At 39.3% G+C, this 14804-nt stretch overlaps 1 protein-coding gene and 1 long non-coding RNA gene across 2 annotated transcripts in view; one reads left to right on the forward strand and one right to left on the reverse strand.

Annotated features, from left to right (window-relative positions):
- LOC310723852 overlaps positions 1-14804 on the forward strand; it is a 69340-nt gene that overhangs the window by 33881 nt on the left and 20655 nt on the right. The window lies entirely within an intron of this gene.
- On the reverse strand, positions 296-10591 carry LOC310723244 (rho-related GTP-binding protein RhoE-like). Its single transcript, XM_083536024.1, has 5 exons — positions 10145-10591; positions 9594-9681; positions 3668-3777; positions 1963-2097; positions 296-1889 (listed from the first exon to the last, which is right to left on the reverse strand). The coding sequence occupies exons 1-5, from the start codon at positions 10280-10282 to the stop codon at positions 1641-1643; spliced, it is 720 nt and encodes a 239-aa protein (XP_083392150.1). The 5' UTR covers positions 10283-10591; the 3' UTR covers positions 296-1640.

Raw genomic sequence — 14804 nt, forward strand, 5'->3', positions numbered from 1 at the left:
CTATTAAAAATATCCTTTTTTTTCTTTACTTCTGCTTGGATTATTTGGAATATTTGAGAAGATATTCATACCCTTTATGCGTAAGATGGATGGCGTTTCATTGTGGGAACCGCGACGTGTGAGATGTGCGGAATAAGTGCTTTATATCAAACAAACGCTGAATATGCTTTTGTGCAGTACTCTGGAGATCGCAGATTATTCTGAATATTAGAAGTAATTCATCTCATTTTGAAAGTGTGAAAAGTCTTTTAGAATTACTGCTTCACGAAAGAAACGAAAAGCACAAAGCGATGCACACTGTACACTGCATTTTATTACAAAAGAGAAAAATAATAAATATTGCAGAAACATACGGTACAGACATACAAATGGATTTTCAAAAGAATTCATAATAAACACGCACAGCTAAACACTGGATGTTGTAATTCATGGCATGGACCTGCAAGCAGAATATAAAATAAAAAAAAATGCGGCATCGATCTGGACTGATTGTACCAACGTCCAGTATTTTCACGAATGAAGGAAATCCGGAAGGTGTAGATTGGGATCCCATAACCAGGTTGTGTTCAAGTTTGGATCTACTGGTGCTTGAGGCTGCGTGAGCAATGCAATGCTACAGAGATCAAAAATAAGGACAAGTCTAGGTTTCTTCAAAGAGGATATACAGGTTTTCTCCAAAGCCAGCCTTTTCTTTTTTTTGTTTTATTTTTTTTGCCCAAACAGGCTGAAGTCAGCACATTGCATAGCCGAGATGATTCTCTTACAGGAAATTCCAAATGCTGATGGATTAGGCAGAGGTATTTTAAAGAGTCTCAAGCAATACTGAAAAAAAGCCCAGGCTGCGAAAAAGCTTGGGTACACCGACACACACACACGAACACAGGGAGGCACTGGAGTTGGACACAGTACTCATAATGGTTCCCACTCAAGCCAAAAAAAGCCCAAGAACTACCACCGACAAAACAGAAAACGCTGAAGACCGAACAAAGAAAGCGTAACAGTCTAAGCAGGAAACTCCTGGCACTATGACACACAATGACACTTCTTTGGCTTTGCTTTTTTTTTTGTTTTTTTAAAAGAAAGAAGAGAAACACAAGCACTAGTTCTGAGGTTTGCTTCACTACAAAGATACTACTCATAGAAAGCTCCTGATATCTCCAAACCTACAGGAATCCTGTCTGGGTTAGACATAATTGGGGGAGAAAAAAAAGAAACAGCCACAGTGTTTGTCTGGGAAGTGCCTTGTTTTTGTGTTTAGTGGGGAAGAATTCCACAGCCGGATCGACGTGGCTTCCCTTTGACCATTTTCCATTTCATTTGTGTGAAAAATACAAAAGATACCACACAATCAGCATCCAAAGACCTGAAAACTGATGTCCTAGCAGTGTCAATGATTCCATTTTCCACTCTGGGAAACTTGAATTCTGTATAAGCGTGGATGTCCTTCCATCATCTGCCACGTTTCTTGTTTTTGGTTAGCTTACATCAGGTTGGGCAGAATGGACACACACACACACACACACACACAAACAGAAGGACATAAAGTGCAAAGACATCGTCCTGCATCCCTCGCTGCTTCGTTTGAACAGGCCGTCTCTTTCTCCCTTTTCCTCCACACCCGTTCGTGTTCTCCAGAACCTTCACATGACTGTGCAGCTCTTGGCTTTGTCTTTACGCATGTCCGAGGGTACCGACTCCAGATAAGGTCTACTGGGCATGTGCGAGGTCCTCTTGGTGGCCCTGGAAGACTTCTGGCGTTTCACGTTCTTGTTGTTCTTGTTGACGCAGGCCAACGTGGCGACGTGAAAAATGTCCCTCACGCTGTTCTCCGACTGCAGCGCCGAGCACTCGATGTATGGAGCCGAGATCTGCTTGGCCATGTTTGATCCCTGCGTGATGATAGAAGGTTACGATGGTGGTCATGAGTATAGTGTGTGTGTGTGTGTGTGTGTGTGCGCTCACCTGATCATATGATACTGGGGTTTGTCTGTGATTTGAAAGTTCCACCAAGGTGCTAAGATCTGTGCGCAGGTCCGACTTGCAGCCCACCAACAGCATTTTGGTATTGGGGCAAAATTCTTGGATCTCCCCCTTCCACTAGAAACAGAAATCATAGCATTTATATAGAGCCCTTATCCAGAGCAACTTACATTCATTTCATTCAACTGAGCAACTATGGGGTTTGAGGGCCTTACTCAGGGGCCCAGGAGTGGCAGCTTGATGTGGCTGGGATTTGAACTGCTTTAACCACCAAGCTTCCACCCCCCATATGTTCTCATTTCGATCCCAAATATAAAACTTCTGGAAAACATGTGAAAATCCTGTACTGCATCCCAGATCACATTGTTCTGAGCCATTTTGAAATATAGATGCATAAGTAGTGTGTTGACAAGATGAAAATTTTCACTGGACACGACGGTTAAAGGGAAATAGGCAGAGCTACCAGACTCCAATGCCTGGACCACGCAAGCAAAAATTCAACAATTATGCCTCATGGTGTCTGAAGTCATGTTGTGTCAATTCGATTTATTCGATTGCAGACATGTTTATACTTCACGCTAGTAGGAGAAACTCTTCTCAGATTCCTACACTATGTTTTAGAGTTTATTCAAACTGAAGGTTGATCCATTTTCTCTCATGGCATCTCGAAATGCTGCAATTGACTCCTTTGAAATCATTCCAAACTGTTACCACAAACTTGAAGGCGTACAATTGTGTTTGGATTGTGTAGAATAAAATGTTCCTTTCACATGAACTTGGAGACTCGAACCTGTTCCAGCATGAGCGCTGCACACACCCAGCTCGATTCAGATATGCTTTATGTAAATTGGAATGGACTTCAACCCCAATGGAATCAATTAGAAGGCTGAATGCGCCCCTCGTTTTACACAAATATCAGACTTTTGTGGCTGAATAAGCACCAATTCAAGCACAAGCACACTCCAAAAATCTAGTGAAACATTTTCTTAGAAGAATGAACATTTATTATAAGAGCAAATGTTGAATGTAAATGGTTAGTTTGGTTTAATTTCCCAATATATACAGGATAAGAAAGTAGCCTGAATAAAACCCTCAACACACTGACCAGGCTGGTACTAAGGATGACTATACAATATGATCGTAAACATGGTCTTTGTATATGCATTGGTATCTATTTTTTAAATTATCTGTTTATTCCATATAACATTGTTGATTTGGATCTTTGATTATTTGTTAATAAACTGTAGCAAATTGCTCATTTTAAAAGGAATATTAAGGACTATCAGTTATAGCCATTACTTTGCATATACTTTGCATGGTACACTGTGAAGCACACCATGATCTCAGGGATAACCCAGGTCATAGGTCATAGGCCTCTCGACCTTACCAAGACCACATATCTCTCAAAACAAAAACATACAAACGCTTCCCCATTAACCCCTCGTTCCTTATCCTCATGTGAGCGAGCAGGAATCAAAGCAAAGCGCCCAGACCTCCCACACATTCCCTTTATACCTCATATGACCTTTTGTGTGACCCTCTAAAGTCTAGACTCTCTCCATAAACCACTTGACCACCGGGTAAAACCATCCAGATGACAGTGTGAACACACCTTTCAACATCAGTTACTGCTCTGTAGCAACAGAGCAAATGGACAAATCAAAGAACATCTGGGTTCGGTACAGACCTTCTTCAGAACGCTATCCAGGGTTTCTGGGCGGCTGATGTCGAAACAGATGAGGACCGCGTCCGAGTCAGGGTAGGACAGCGGGCGTACGTTGTCGTAGTACGGCGATCCTGTAAAAACAAAATAATTCATCATTGGCTGTACAGTACAAAGGTCTACAGGTGAGTTTGGTCTAGTTTCTTTCGCCTTGTTGAGGACGTTTTCCATAGAATTATGATCTTCCTAGTTCTAGTAAGACTTTCTCACAGTTCAATCAGGGATACAAGTGTATTTTTTGGAAGAAAAGTCAAAAACACCACTGTGAACACCACGTCTTTATTCTGTGGAAAGCCATTTGACGTTATTGAGGTTAACCACATAACAGTGAAGATGTCCAGACGTGGATTTTTTGCAACAATTTATAAAGCTTATTGGCAAATTCCAGTCAAGTTCTGGAGAGTGATGTGCCACCACAGTCCCATTGCCTTTCCAACAAATAATATATATTTAAAAAACGACTTAATAAAGAAAACCAGAATGATGAAATCCAACTTTCTACATTAAATGACCAAAGATATGACCAGTATTTAGGCACCTGATTTTTCCAGCCATATGGTTCTTCAAACCCTTGTGGCTGATTGAGCACAAATCTCCACAAAACCTACTGGAACATCATCTCTCCCAGAAGTGTGGAAGTTCTTATAACAGGAAATGGAAAATAGATATGAAATGGGACGTTCAAAAAGCACATCGAGTCTACGTTGAGACACGTGGTATTAAAACAATATGAATCTCATAATAATAATGCAGACCGACTACATAAAATAACCAGAGGTCTACACAAGTGTATGAATGTGTGTGTATGGTGCCATAAAATCAACTAGCTTCCCATGCAGTCCGGTGTTTTCTGTGGTTTCTTCTGGATTGACCAAAACCCTGATTGGAATTAGGTTCCTCCTAAACCAATTTTTGGAAATGAATAATTATGCAATTTTTGTTATAACGGGAAAACCAAGGGTTGGAGTGGAAGATCTCCTGCTATAGAGCTTTAAACTCAACTCTATTAAATAAACTGGAACGCTGACTACACCCTGGACCTCCTCAATTCACCTACATCTCTTCCTGACTTTGCCAACACCCTTATGGCTGAATGAACCGCCACAAATCTCCACAAAATCTAGTGGAACATCATCTATGAATAATGGAGGTGGTTATAACAGCGAATGGAGATTAAATGTGGAATGGAATGTTCAAACTGCAGACTTTTATTCTCCATCCTAAACCTTTTAAAAGTAATGATAAATGTGTTTTCGAGAGAGAAGCTATAGAGAGAAGAAAGTGTCCAAAACAAGGAAATATCGTTTCCATAACGTTTTCAGGCTTCCAACCACCGATGTCCTGAAACAGTCCACAAATTCTCGGAAGCGACTGAACTCCATGGTTTTCTAGGTCACAATTGAGACTGGCAAGAAACTCAGTTTGTTTGGAAACTCAAGTTCTTAGAGTAGGAATGCTGATCCAGAGCCAGGAATCTGAGGAATCTTTTTTTTTTTGGGTCCTCTTAGACGGAAGAGACTTTGTTGACTCCAAACACAGCACACAGAAGGGATTTTTGTTCCCTCTATGCCTGCAACTATCTCTCAAACAAATGTTCCTTTGGGAGCGAGAAGGTGTTGGGTGTTTAATCATCAATGTCAGGAGCACAAAGGAACGGCGAGATATATGAAGTCTGCACTCGAGACGCAATAAACAACAGTGTGTGGCTCTGGAAGAACAACTCGAGCTGCACTGGATCGTAAATCTTTCAAGATACTGGGCAGTGGTTAAAATATTGGACTTCTGATTTAAACGCTTATTAGTTCCAATCCTTAAGCTGCCACTCCTGGGCCCTTGAGCAAGGCTCTTAACCCTCAACTAACTGCTCAATGTATAAGTAATTGTAAAATCAAATTAAATAAGGGCATCTCCCATAAGATCTTTGCATTTGAGACACAAAAGTATCTGGAAAAAAAAACCTTTGCATTTACTAAGTTCTGGCTAAAATACACTTCAAATGCAAGAATATTGGAACTCTTTTCCAAATATATGTGGTTCTTTCCCCAACTGGTACCACAAAGTTGGGGACACACCATGTTTAGGACGTTTTTGGATATGGGAGCATAACATTTTCTCTTCATTTGAAGAAGGAAACCCGAACCTGCTCCAGCATGACGATACCTCTGTGCTCTACTATAGAGTGTCGACCTCAACCCTATTGAACACGTATGGTATGAATTGAGATTCATCTCCACGTCTCCTCCTCTCACCCACGTCAATACTTGACTTTACTAAGACACTCGTGGCTGAATGAGCACAAATCTCCATAAAATCCAGTGGAACCTCTTTTTAGAAGAATGGAGCTAAATGACAAAAAATGGACTGAATGACGAAAATAAACTAAAACAATGACCAATAGTTCGACCAATATCATCATAATGCAAGCCAATGCAATCAACAACAATGCAGATGTTTGTCTTCACACCAAGTGGAGACAAAATGTAGTTGACTTTTCCAAGAGTATCCTTTCTTTGAATCCTGTAATGTTACGTCAGCTGGTCTTTGAACAACCCCAACAAAAGGGTCATCAGCTATTGCTTTCTTCTGGTGTGTAAACAGAGCGAACAACTCGGCGTGAACATTGGACCACCCACAACTACCTCGAGAACTGATCTGTTTTCCTTATCAGTTGGGAACAATAGAATCTGGATAGCCTCTGTAACCTGGAATGACTAGGTTTTGCTTGAAACAATCACCTCACGTCTCGGGTACAAACACTGAACACATCCCCTTTGTTGCTTTCCAGAGGTCACTTCAAGGCGCACCGTGATTTGAGATCACATTTATCTTCTTCGAAACAGGAATCCCTGGACCCCTTTCCTTCTACAACCACCCTCCCCCCATTCCAGTGTTATCTTTCACTGCGGCTTTCCTAACAATATCCACTCGAGGCATTTGGTGCAGTCCAGAGTCCTGCACTGAAGTGGGTTAAGCAATAGGAATGTCGTCGCAATAGGAAACCCCTCAAGAGAGTGCTTCAAACCGTGAAAAGAAAAACGCCGTGAGGATGTGAACAGAGCTAAAATTAGCCAGCAGCTTGCCCTTTGTTCCAACCTACTTTCAAATTGGTGGATCTTAATTACTGCTTCCAATCTTTCTCCACATACCGGCTTATTAACACCAGGACATGGGGCACTTTCTCTTGTCGAACACTAAAGAGGGCTCAGAAAGGTTCAACAAGGAAACTTAGAAACAAAAAAACCCAGCTAATTTGAATGGTTTAAAGGAACCAGAGCCTTTTGTCCTTTTTCCATGTATTAGGGGCTTTATACTAGTCACATGTACTTTATAACACCTGTGAAAATCCATCTTCGAATAAGGGTTAAGGACCTTGCTAAAAGGGACCCCAAGAGTGGCAGCTTGGCTGTACCAGGGCTTGAACCCCCAATCTTCTGGTCAGTGACCAAGAGCCTCAATCATCTTCTGCTTGCCCCAACGAAGTTTATTTATTTTAGAAAGGACACAAGGTAGTGGAATTATGAAGAATGACTCATTTACATCCCAAAGCATGTTCTTAGATCTTCATCTGTTTTCATTGTTGTACCTTCTGTTCATTTAGTCACTATGGGGCATCTTTGGAATTCACTTCCACAAGCTATATGAGACAGTGACTGTTAGACTTCTTATAAACCATGGCTTAAAACTTTTGTTTAGCCTTTTGTGTTTAATTTTAAGTTACGCAGCTGCTGTTTGTTGTGTTGATTTTTATGATTATCACTCAATTATACGAGGTCCTTGAGTGTTTGGTAAGGCACCTTTAAATACAATTTATTTATTATTATTCGATACCAAAGACTAAAGAATATTATATCATTCTTTATGTGCTGTCTGACATTCCCATTTGATGATGACTCTTTAGACCACTGGTTCCCAACCCCGGGGGGTCACGACCACCAGTAGGGGTCGTTAAAGATTTTCTAGTGGGCGCCAGGCGCACTCCTTTTTAAAAAAAAGTATTTATTTATTTAATTTATAGCAGCACAATAAAAAATTACATTTTGACTATTTAAAAAGAGAAAGAATTAAAAAGAGAAATGTCATTAACGCCGAGAATCTTCTGCAGCGTATCGCAAGAGTGAAAACATACTGTACAGACGTAGCTACAAAAAAAAAAAAAAAGACGCAGCAAAGAGAAATTCTGGCAAAACACCAGGGAGAATGCGATAAAAGGAAAACACGAACTTATTTTGGAACGTGTTAAAAATCTTTAATGTTTCAGGGTTCTCCTGAAAAAAGGGTTGGGAACCATTGCTTTAGACCTTCATCGCTATTCACGACTTCACTAAGCAACAATTACTAGACAGTTTGTTTGTTGAACACTAGAAAAAAATCCTGGAGACCATAAGAACGTCTTGTATCACTCCGGGTGTTGTTTTTACTTCTGACCTACAGGCCATGCAATTGTTCAGATTCAGTAGCTACACTGTGTTTTGCTATTCATATTCAGATCTCTGGTTATCTTCTAACACTTTAATTAAATTTGTTCTACCAGAAAAGCAGATGGTAGAAACAAAGCACAGGTTTAGTGATTTGACCCAAGCGAATGTGCACCCTGAATTGTTTATCCTGCACGGCTTCGAATGCACTTTTTATTAAAGAAATAGAAACCGTATTTCCATCAGACGTACGTCAGACATTATACAAGTGATTACACTTATATACGATTGCACATACATCTACATACACGTGAAAAGATCAGTATATCCATATATATATATATATATATATATATATATATATATATATATATATATATATATATATATATATATATATATATATGCATTACATTTAGGAGAAAACATATATGTTCCTATAGGCAGTGATTTTTAATAATTTTTTTATAAAAAAAAAAATATCAGGTCTCTAAGATGTTGCATAATTGGTTAATTTTTTGGTCCAATTGCTCCAGTTTATAATTTATAAAATGTTGTGATTGGCTCCATTTTTTATACATGTCCATTGGGATTTCCATCCGTGCATTCAGGGTCTGGTGACAGCTGTATTTTAGAACTCTTTAACAGCCACCAGCAACATATTCCTTAAATATTGATCTCTTTTCAACCATTTCTAATGTATTTTACAAAAAACATTTTTTTTTCTGAATTAACATTGCAGTCACAGAAAACAAGTGCTGGCCATTTTTAAACCGTGTACATTTAAACACTTTCCATGTTCGTAGCCGCGATCCACTGATCTTAATGTTTCTGAAATCAGCTAAGAAACAGGGTCAGAGATCTCATTGCCCCTCCTCCGAGACCAGAGCAGAAGATTTTTGTAGACAGCTGGCAGAGTCAGAGCATGCACAGACTGACATCATGCTCGAATGCATTTGTCATTAACTGAAGCTAAATACGTGAGTCAAACCAAAACTCCGAGAACGTGCTGTGACTGATTTATCCACAAAAGTTTCCATGCAGAAACATTTGATTTATGTTCTGGATTGAAACGAAGCTCCTCAGCTGTGAATTTTCCTTGTCGAAATGCCTCCATACTACATCTTGTTCTGGTATACATACTGCAGAAGCGAACGATTCCCTCTCCTGTTTCTTAAGGAGATTCTTCCTGCCCTGACGAACGAACACCACCCAACCCTGCATCGCATGCATTCCACAGAGCGTCGCCCCTGCGTGCCTTTTCAAACGAGTTCAGGTCTCCAGGCTAGCTCAGCACCTCGAAAGGGCCCCCGGAGCATTCGCATTTTCACACCTAGCGAGCAAACGGCGTTAATCACGCCAGCAAGTGTTCGAGAATGTGCCTTTCGGTGAGACCTCGCTCCAGTCAAGGTTTCATGCATTTGTTTTATTTTTTCCTTGATTATCGTCTTGGAGTAGTTAGCATGCAAACTTACCTGACGTGTCCCACAAACTGAGCTCGATCCTTTGGGAATCGATCTCGAAACTGGCCGTGTAGTTCTCGAATACGGTCGGGACGTAGTTCTACATGGGAATGACGAGGAGATTTGTAAGAGTTGGCAGATATAACAATCAATCTATTACAATGGATTTAGAAATGTGGAGAACTCAAAGGAGTTTTTTTCACTAAGGTACCAAATTAAGCAATGAACCAGACCCCTTTTTGTTTTTTTCTAGAAGTGCGGAAGGTTACATCCCACACATTTCTTGGTTAAAGGGGGGCCACTAGGAACCTTTGTACCCTAGTAATTCGGAATGTTATTAGTAGTTGTTGAGGAGCATGTATCTGCTATACATAATGCTCTTTACCCCATAAATGTCTCCTTGGAAGTCTTTAATTTTATTTATGAGTGTCCTAGGACAAGTGGGACAACTTTGTGTCCACTGCTTCCACTCCACACTTTAAAAAAAAAACAAAGCCCTACAACGCAGAGCCAACATGCAGAAGATCATTCACAGAAGACCGTGCAGAAGCTCAGGAGATTACCTCAGGAAAGCAGTCCTTGGCGAAGACGTGGAGCAGTGCGGTTTTGCCACACTGACTGTCCCCGATCACTACTATCTTACACTTCACACTCTGACTGGCATCCATTCCAGACATCAGGCTCGAGTTACTGTCCTTCATGGATCTAAAGCAATAGTCCTTAAAGATATCAAGGTCAGAAGGAAGTCCGGAGAAAAGCGCAGCATCCCACGGTCACTGGATCACTCGATCTTTCGATTCCGTCTCGTCTGAAAAGGTTCAGTCACTCAGCATTGCTCCTGTGCTGCAGCCTGTTTTGCTCGCCTCATGCCATGTGAAGGCAATGAGCAGCAGCTTGCTTCCCGAATGTGTGTGCGTGCACACACACCCACACACACACAGCCAACCCCTTTTTTTTCCTTTCACTCCAGTAAATTGCCTGTTTACACACACACACACACACACACACACACACACATACACACACAGAAAGAGCGCCCCCGATTGCCAGCAATCATTTGCAGCACCCTTTTTATGGGAACCTGAGCGCTTGAAAAGAAACCAATGAAGAAAATTACCTTCTTTTGTAATCTTTAGCAACAAGGGGCTTTTTTGGGATTTTTTTTGGGAATTTCATTGGAAATATATTCCATGGTTAGCAAAGGAGGGAAATTTAAAATGAGAAATTTTTTTTTTACAACCAAAATAGCAGAATTATTGAAATATATAAAGTGTTTCTTTCTTTCCAAAACGTGGGCATTCATTCATCTTTAGGCAGAACTTTATTCCAATCAGGGTTGCAGTCAATCCAGAAGAAACCATAGAAAACACCGGAATGGATTGGAAGCTAGTTTTATGTTCGAGTTCCACATCTACTCTCCATATCCTGTAATAAGAACCTCCACTCTTCTGGGAAGATGTTCCAGAATAGATTATTTTGGAGTTTGGTGCTCATTCAGCCACAGTGGTGTTCAAGCCAGGTACCAAAGGCATTCAATAAGGTTTAGCGCTCCATAGCAGGAGATCTTCTATTCCAATCAATTTAAAGTATATCTTAATGAAGTTGGCTTTGTGCATCATCATGCTAGAACAGGTTTGGGTCTACTAGTTGAATGGAAAATGAAAACCTGTGGTAACGACAACAAGAACCTTTGGGGAAGAACCACCACACCACATACTGGTCTTCCTTTTTTTTTTTTTTTAAAAGAATGAGAAGATTGGAGATTATTAGAGTGGTAAATTTGAACTAAATGTGAAATAGGATGTTCAGAAATGCGCAAGTGACTGTGGAATTTCCAGAAATATTCCACATGGGAGTCTATTCATCAACCCTGGAGTACAGTTAGAACCTTCCTGCTATTGTCTCGCCCCTCAAAACCTCCCATTACCACTGAATACTGAATTCAGTGATAATTTATGGGTCCCCTGGAACACCAAAGGACAAAATAATTAATGTAACCTGATCAAAGGCTCCTGGACTCACAATGTAATGAGGGACACAAAGGAAAAAGAAGATGATAATCAATTTCAAGGAATCGATTGGTTCATGGATCGCATTGATTTGTTTTTGCTTCAATGGTGGCTCACCTCAATAATGGTTAGCATGACAGACAAATATAGTAAGAGGGGTTCAAAAGACCCCCTGATGTAAAACCCATTCACCCCCCCCCCCCCCCCCCGACACACACACACACACACACAAAGTGGTGCAAAATGCTGTCTGAGTGCTCTGTTTGTCCAACAAATCAACCAAACAACAAACAAACAACAACAAATCAACCAAAACAGACCACCAAACGTGCATCTATCTATCTATCTATCTATCTATCTATCTATCTATCTATCTATCTATCTATCTATCTATCTATCTATCTATCTATCTATCTATCTATAATATTCAAATAAATAAAAATAATTTATATATATATCGTTTATATCCATATATGAATGTTTGTTGAATTGGCAATGAAAATTTAAAATCATAAAATTTTTTTTTAAATAAATAAATGTTTTAAAATACTTTAATATATTTAAAATAATAAATAAATTACATATTTCAATTCATTTTATTTCTCTATTTTTCACTTTTTTAGTTAGATGCAACATCTAGGATTGTTTTATATTCGATTTATATTGAGGTATAAACTTATTTGTCCTGTCAAACTTTCAAGGAGTCCCCTAAGCATTAATGACTGTGTATTCACACACACACACACACACACACACACACAACCCCAAAAATGTCCTTTCTGCCAACAGGAGCAGATGGACATTTGAATGAAAGATTGAAGCTTCACAAAAGACATGGAAGAAAAGCCAGATGGGGTTGAAAAAGACTGAAAGAATGGTCTGGTGAAGAAACGCGTGATTGTGAGCCAGCAGGTGTGGAAACGGCATCAATAGAAACAGAATAGTCTGTTGTTTTGAAATGCACTCTGTAGAAAAAGTATTGGGACGTCTGACTTTTCCAGCCATATGCGTTTCTTCACCAAAACAGTTACCACAAATTTGGAGGAACACAATTGTTCAGGACGTCTTTAGACGTGGTGGTATTGAAGTTTCTCTGTGCACAAAGCCAGCTCCATGAAGATATGTTTTTACATGAGCTGGAGTGAAAGATCTCCTGCTATAGAACACGTTTGGAATAGATTGGAATGCTGACTGAACCCCAGGCCTCCTCACCTCACCTACATCAGCTGAATGAGCACAAATCTCTACAAAATCTAGTGGAATCTTTCCAGAAGAATGAAGCGTTTTATTATAACAGTAAATGGATACTAAGTGTGGAATGGGATGAAGCACAATCATATGCTCAGGTGTCTCAAAACTTTTGTTTATATATATGGAATTTCACAGAGGAACATCACACCGTCCTTAGGAATGCCTCAGCCTGGCTAAATATGGAGGTAGAGGTGGATTATGGCAGCAGGGGCGGTGTAGGACTTTATCCCTGGCATGAAGCCTCTGTAAATTCCTACAGCTATTCATCATCTGTAAGGAGAAATCTCCCTGAAATTCCTTCCTCTGACTCACGACTGGAAAAACACCATCGCTCTAAAAGTTCTGCACACGATAATTCACAGAGAGGATTTTTTTCTTCTTCTTCTGTGAATATTTTCAAATCTGATATCACGTAACACAAGGGGATGTTTTGTTTGTGTGTTGGAGTGAATCTATGCCCTGATATTGCCAAAAAGAGAACATAGATGTAATTTGGTGTGTTCGAGTGTTCAAGCTCTTTGCCATACATCACAGATGGCAATTTCCCGTGATTGGGGATGTAACTATAGCAACAGTCTGTTTTTGTTTTGGCCTTAAAAGGAAAAAAAAAAAAAAACCACGTTTCAACCCTGCAAGTTGCTCAAAATGCCTTTGAGGCTCTTTAGAGTAGAAAAAAACTGCTGTTTGGAACGATTTAAAATACAAACCTGGATGACGCAGAGCTCGGCGTTCCCCCTAAGACCCTCCCAGACAAAACCTGGCATCGTTTCTGAGCAGAAAACAATGTTTTGGATGTCATCTGGATGATTGATTATTTTTATTTTTTTCCTGTGTGCGTCTCAACTGCAAGTAATAATCGTTATAAAAATTTCATGAGGTTCTGCAAGATCAGTGTGAGAAAAGACTATTGACGGATCATCTCCACCTCGGAAATTCGACCGGATCGACAAAATCTGCATGTAAATTATAAACCACCACTACTACTAATACTATTATTATTAACACTACTACTGCAACTACTAATACTAGTACTATTTCTGCTACTTTTATCTCTCCTACAGCTACTACCACCACTACTGTTACTTCTAGTACTTTCACTCGTACTTCTATTAATGTTATCGCTGCTATTATTACTACTAATACTAATATTTCTTCTTCCTCTACCGCCCAAACTACTAATACTTTTACAACTACTAGTATTACTACTAAAAACTACTTAATACATCTTCTAATTATAGTATTATTTCTACCACTACAACTACTAATGTTAGTACTATAGTTAATGCCAGTACTACTACAAGTACTACTTCTACCACCTCTACTACTAGTAATGCTTTTACTGCTACCACTGTTACTTCTTGTACTATCATTACTACTACTACTACTATTTTTAATATCATTTCAGCTACTAAAAATACTTCTAATATTACTACTAAAGTACTACTTCTACCACCTCTACTACTAGAGTAGTAATACTTTTACTGCTACCACTGTTACTTCTAGTACTATCACTACTACTATTTTTAATATCATTACAGCTACTAAAAATACTTCTACTATTACTACTACAGCTAATACCACTACTACAAGTACTACTTCTACCACCTCTACTTCTACAGTAGTAATACTTTTACTGCTACCACTGTTACTTCTAGTACTATCACTACAGCTACTTAAAATTTTACTACTACTATTACTTCTACTGCAAATACTACCACTAATTATGCTATGGACCACTACTGCTAATAATACTAGTACTCTCACTACTATTACTTCTAATAATAATAATGATAATAATAATAGTAATAACAGACAATTAAATCATAAACTGGGCAGTGTTTTGACAAATCAGGAAATATCAGCTTTTTTAAAAGAAAGTGAGCAAAAGAGAAGTAACATGGAAAAATTATGCAGTGCAAATAAACCCAAGCCAATATTTAATCAATTGAGTTAAACAATTTCC

Source organism: Silurus aristotelis, assembly GCF_946808225.1.
Source record: "Silurus aristotelis genome assembly, chromosome: 3".
In the NCBI taxonomy this organism is placed as follows: domain Eukaryota; kingdom Metazoa; phylum Chordata; class Actinopteri; order Siluriformes; family Siluridae; genus Silurus; species Silurus aristotelis.

Coding starts and splice junctions, on each gene's coding strand:
- LOC310723244 (XM_083536024.1), bottom strand. CDS start 10,282: ATGAAGGACAGTAACTCGAGCCTGATGTCTGGAATGGATGCCAGTCAG. Junction 9,682..10,144: donor CCAAGGACTGCTTTCCTGAG/GTAATCTCCTGA, acceptor ATTCCCATGTAG/AACTACGTCCCGACCGTATT. Junction 3,778..9,593: donor CAGTTTGTGGGACACGTCAG/GTAAGTTTGCAT, acceptor TTGTTTTTACAG/GATCGCCGTACTACGACAAC.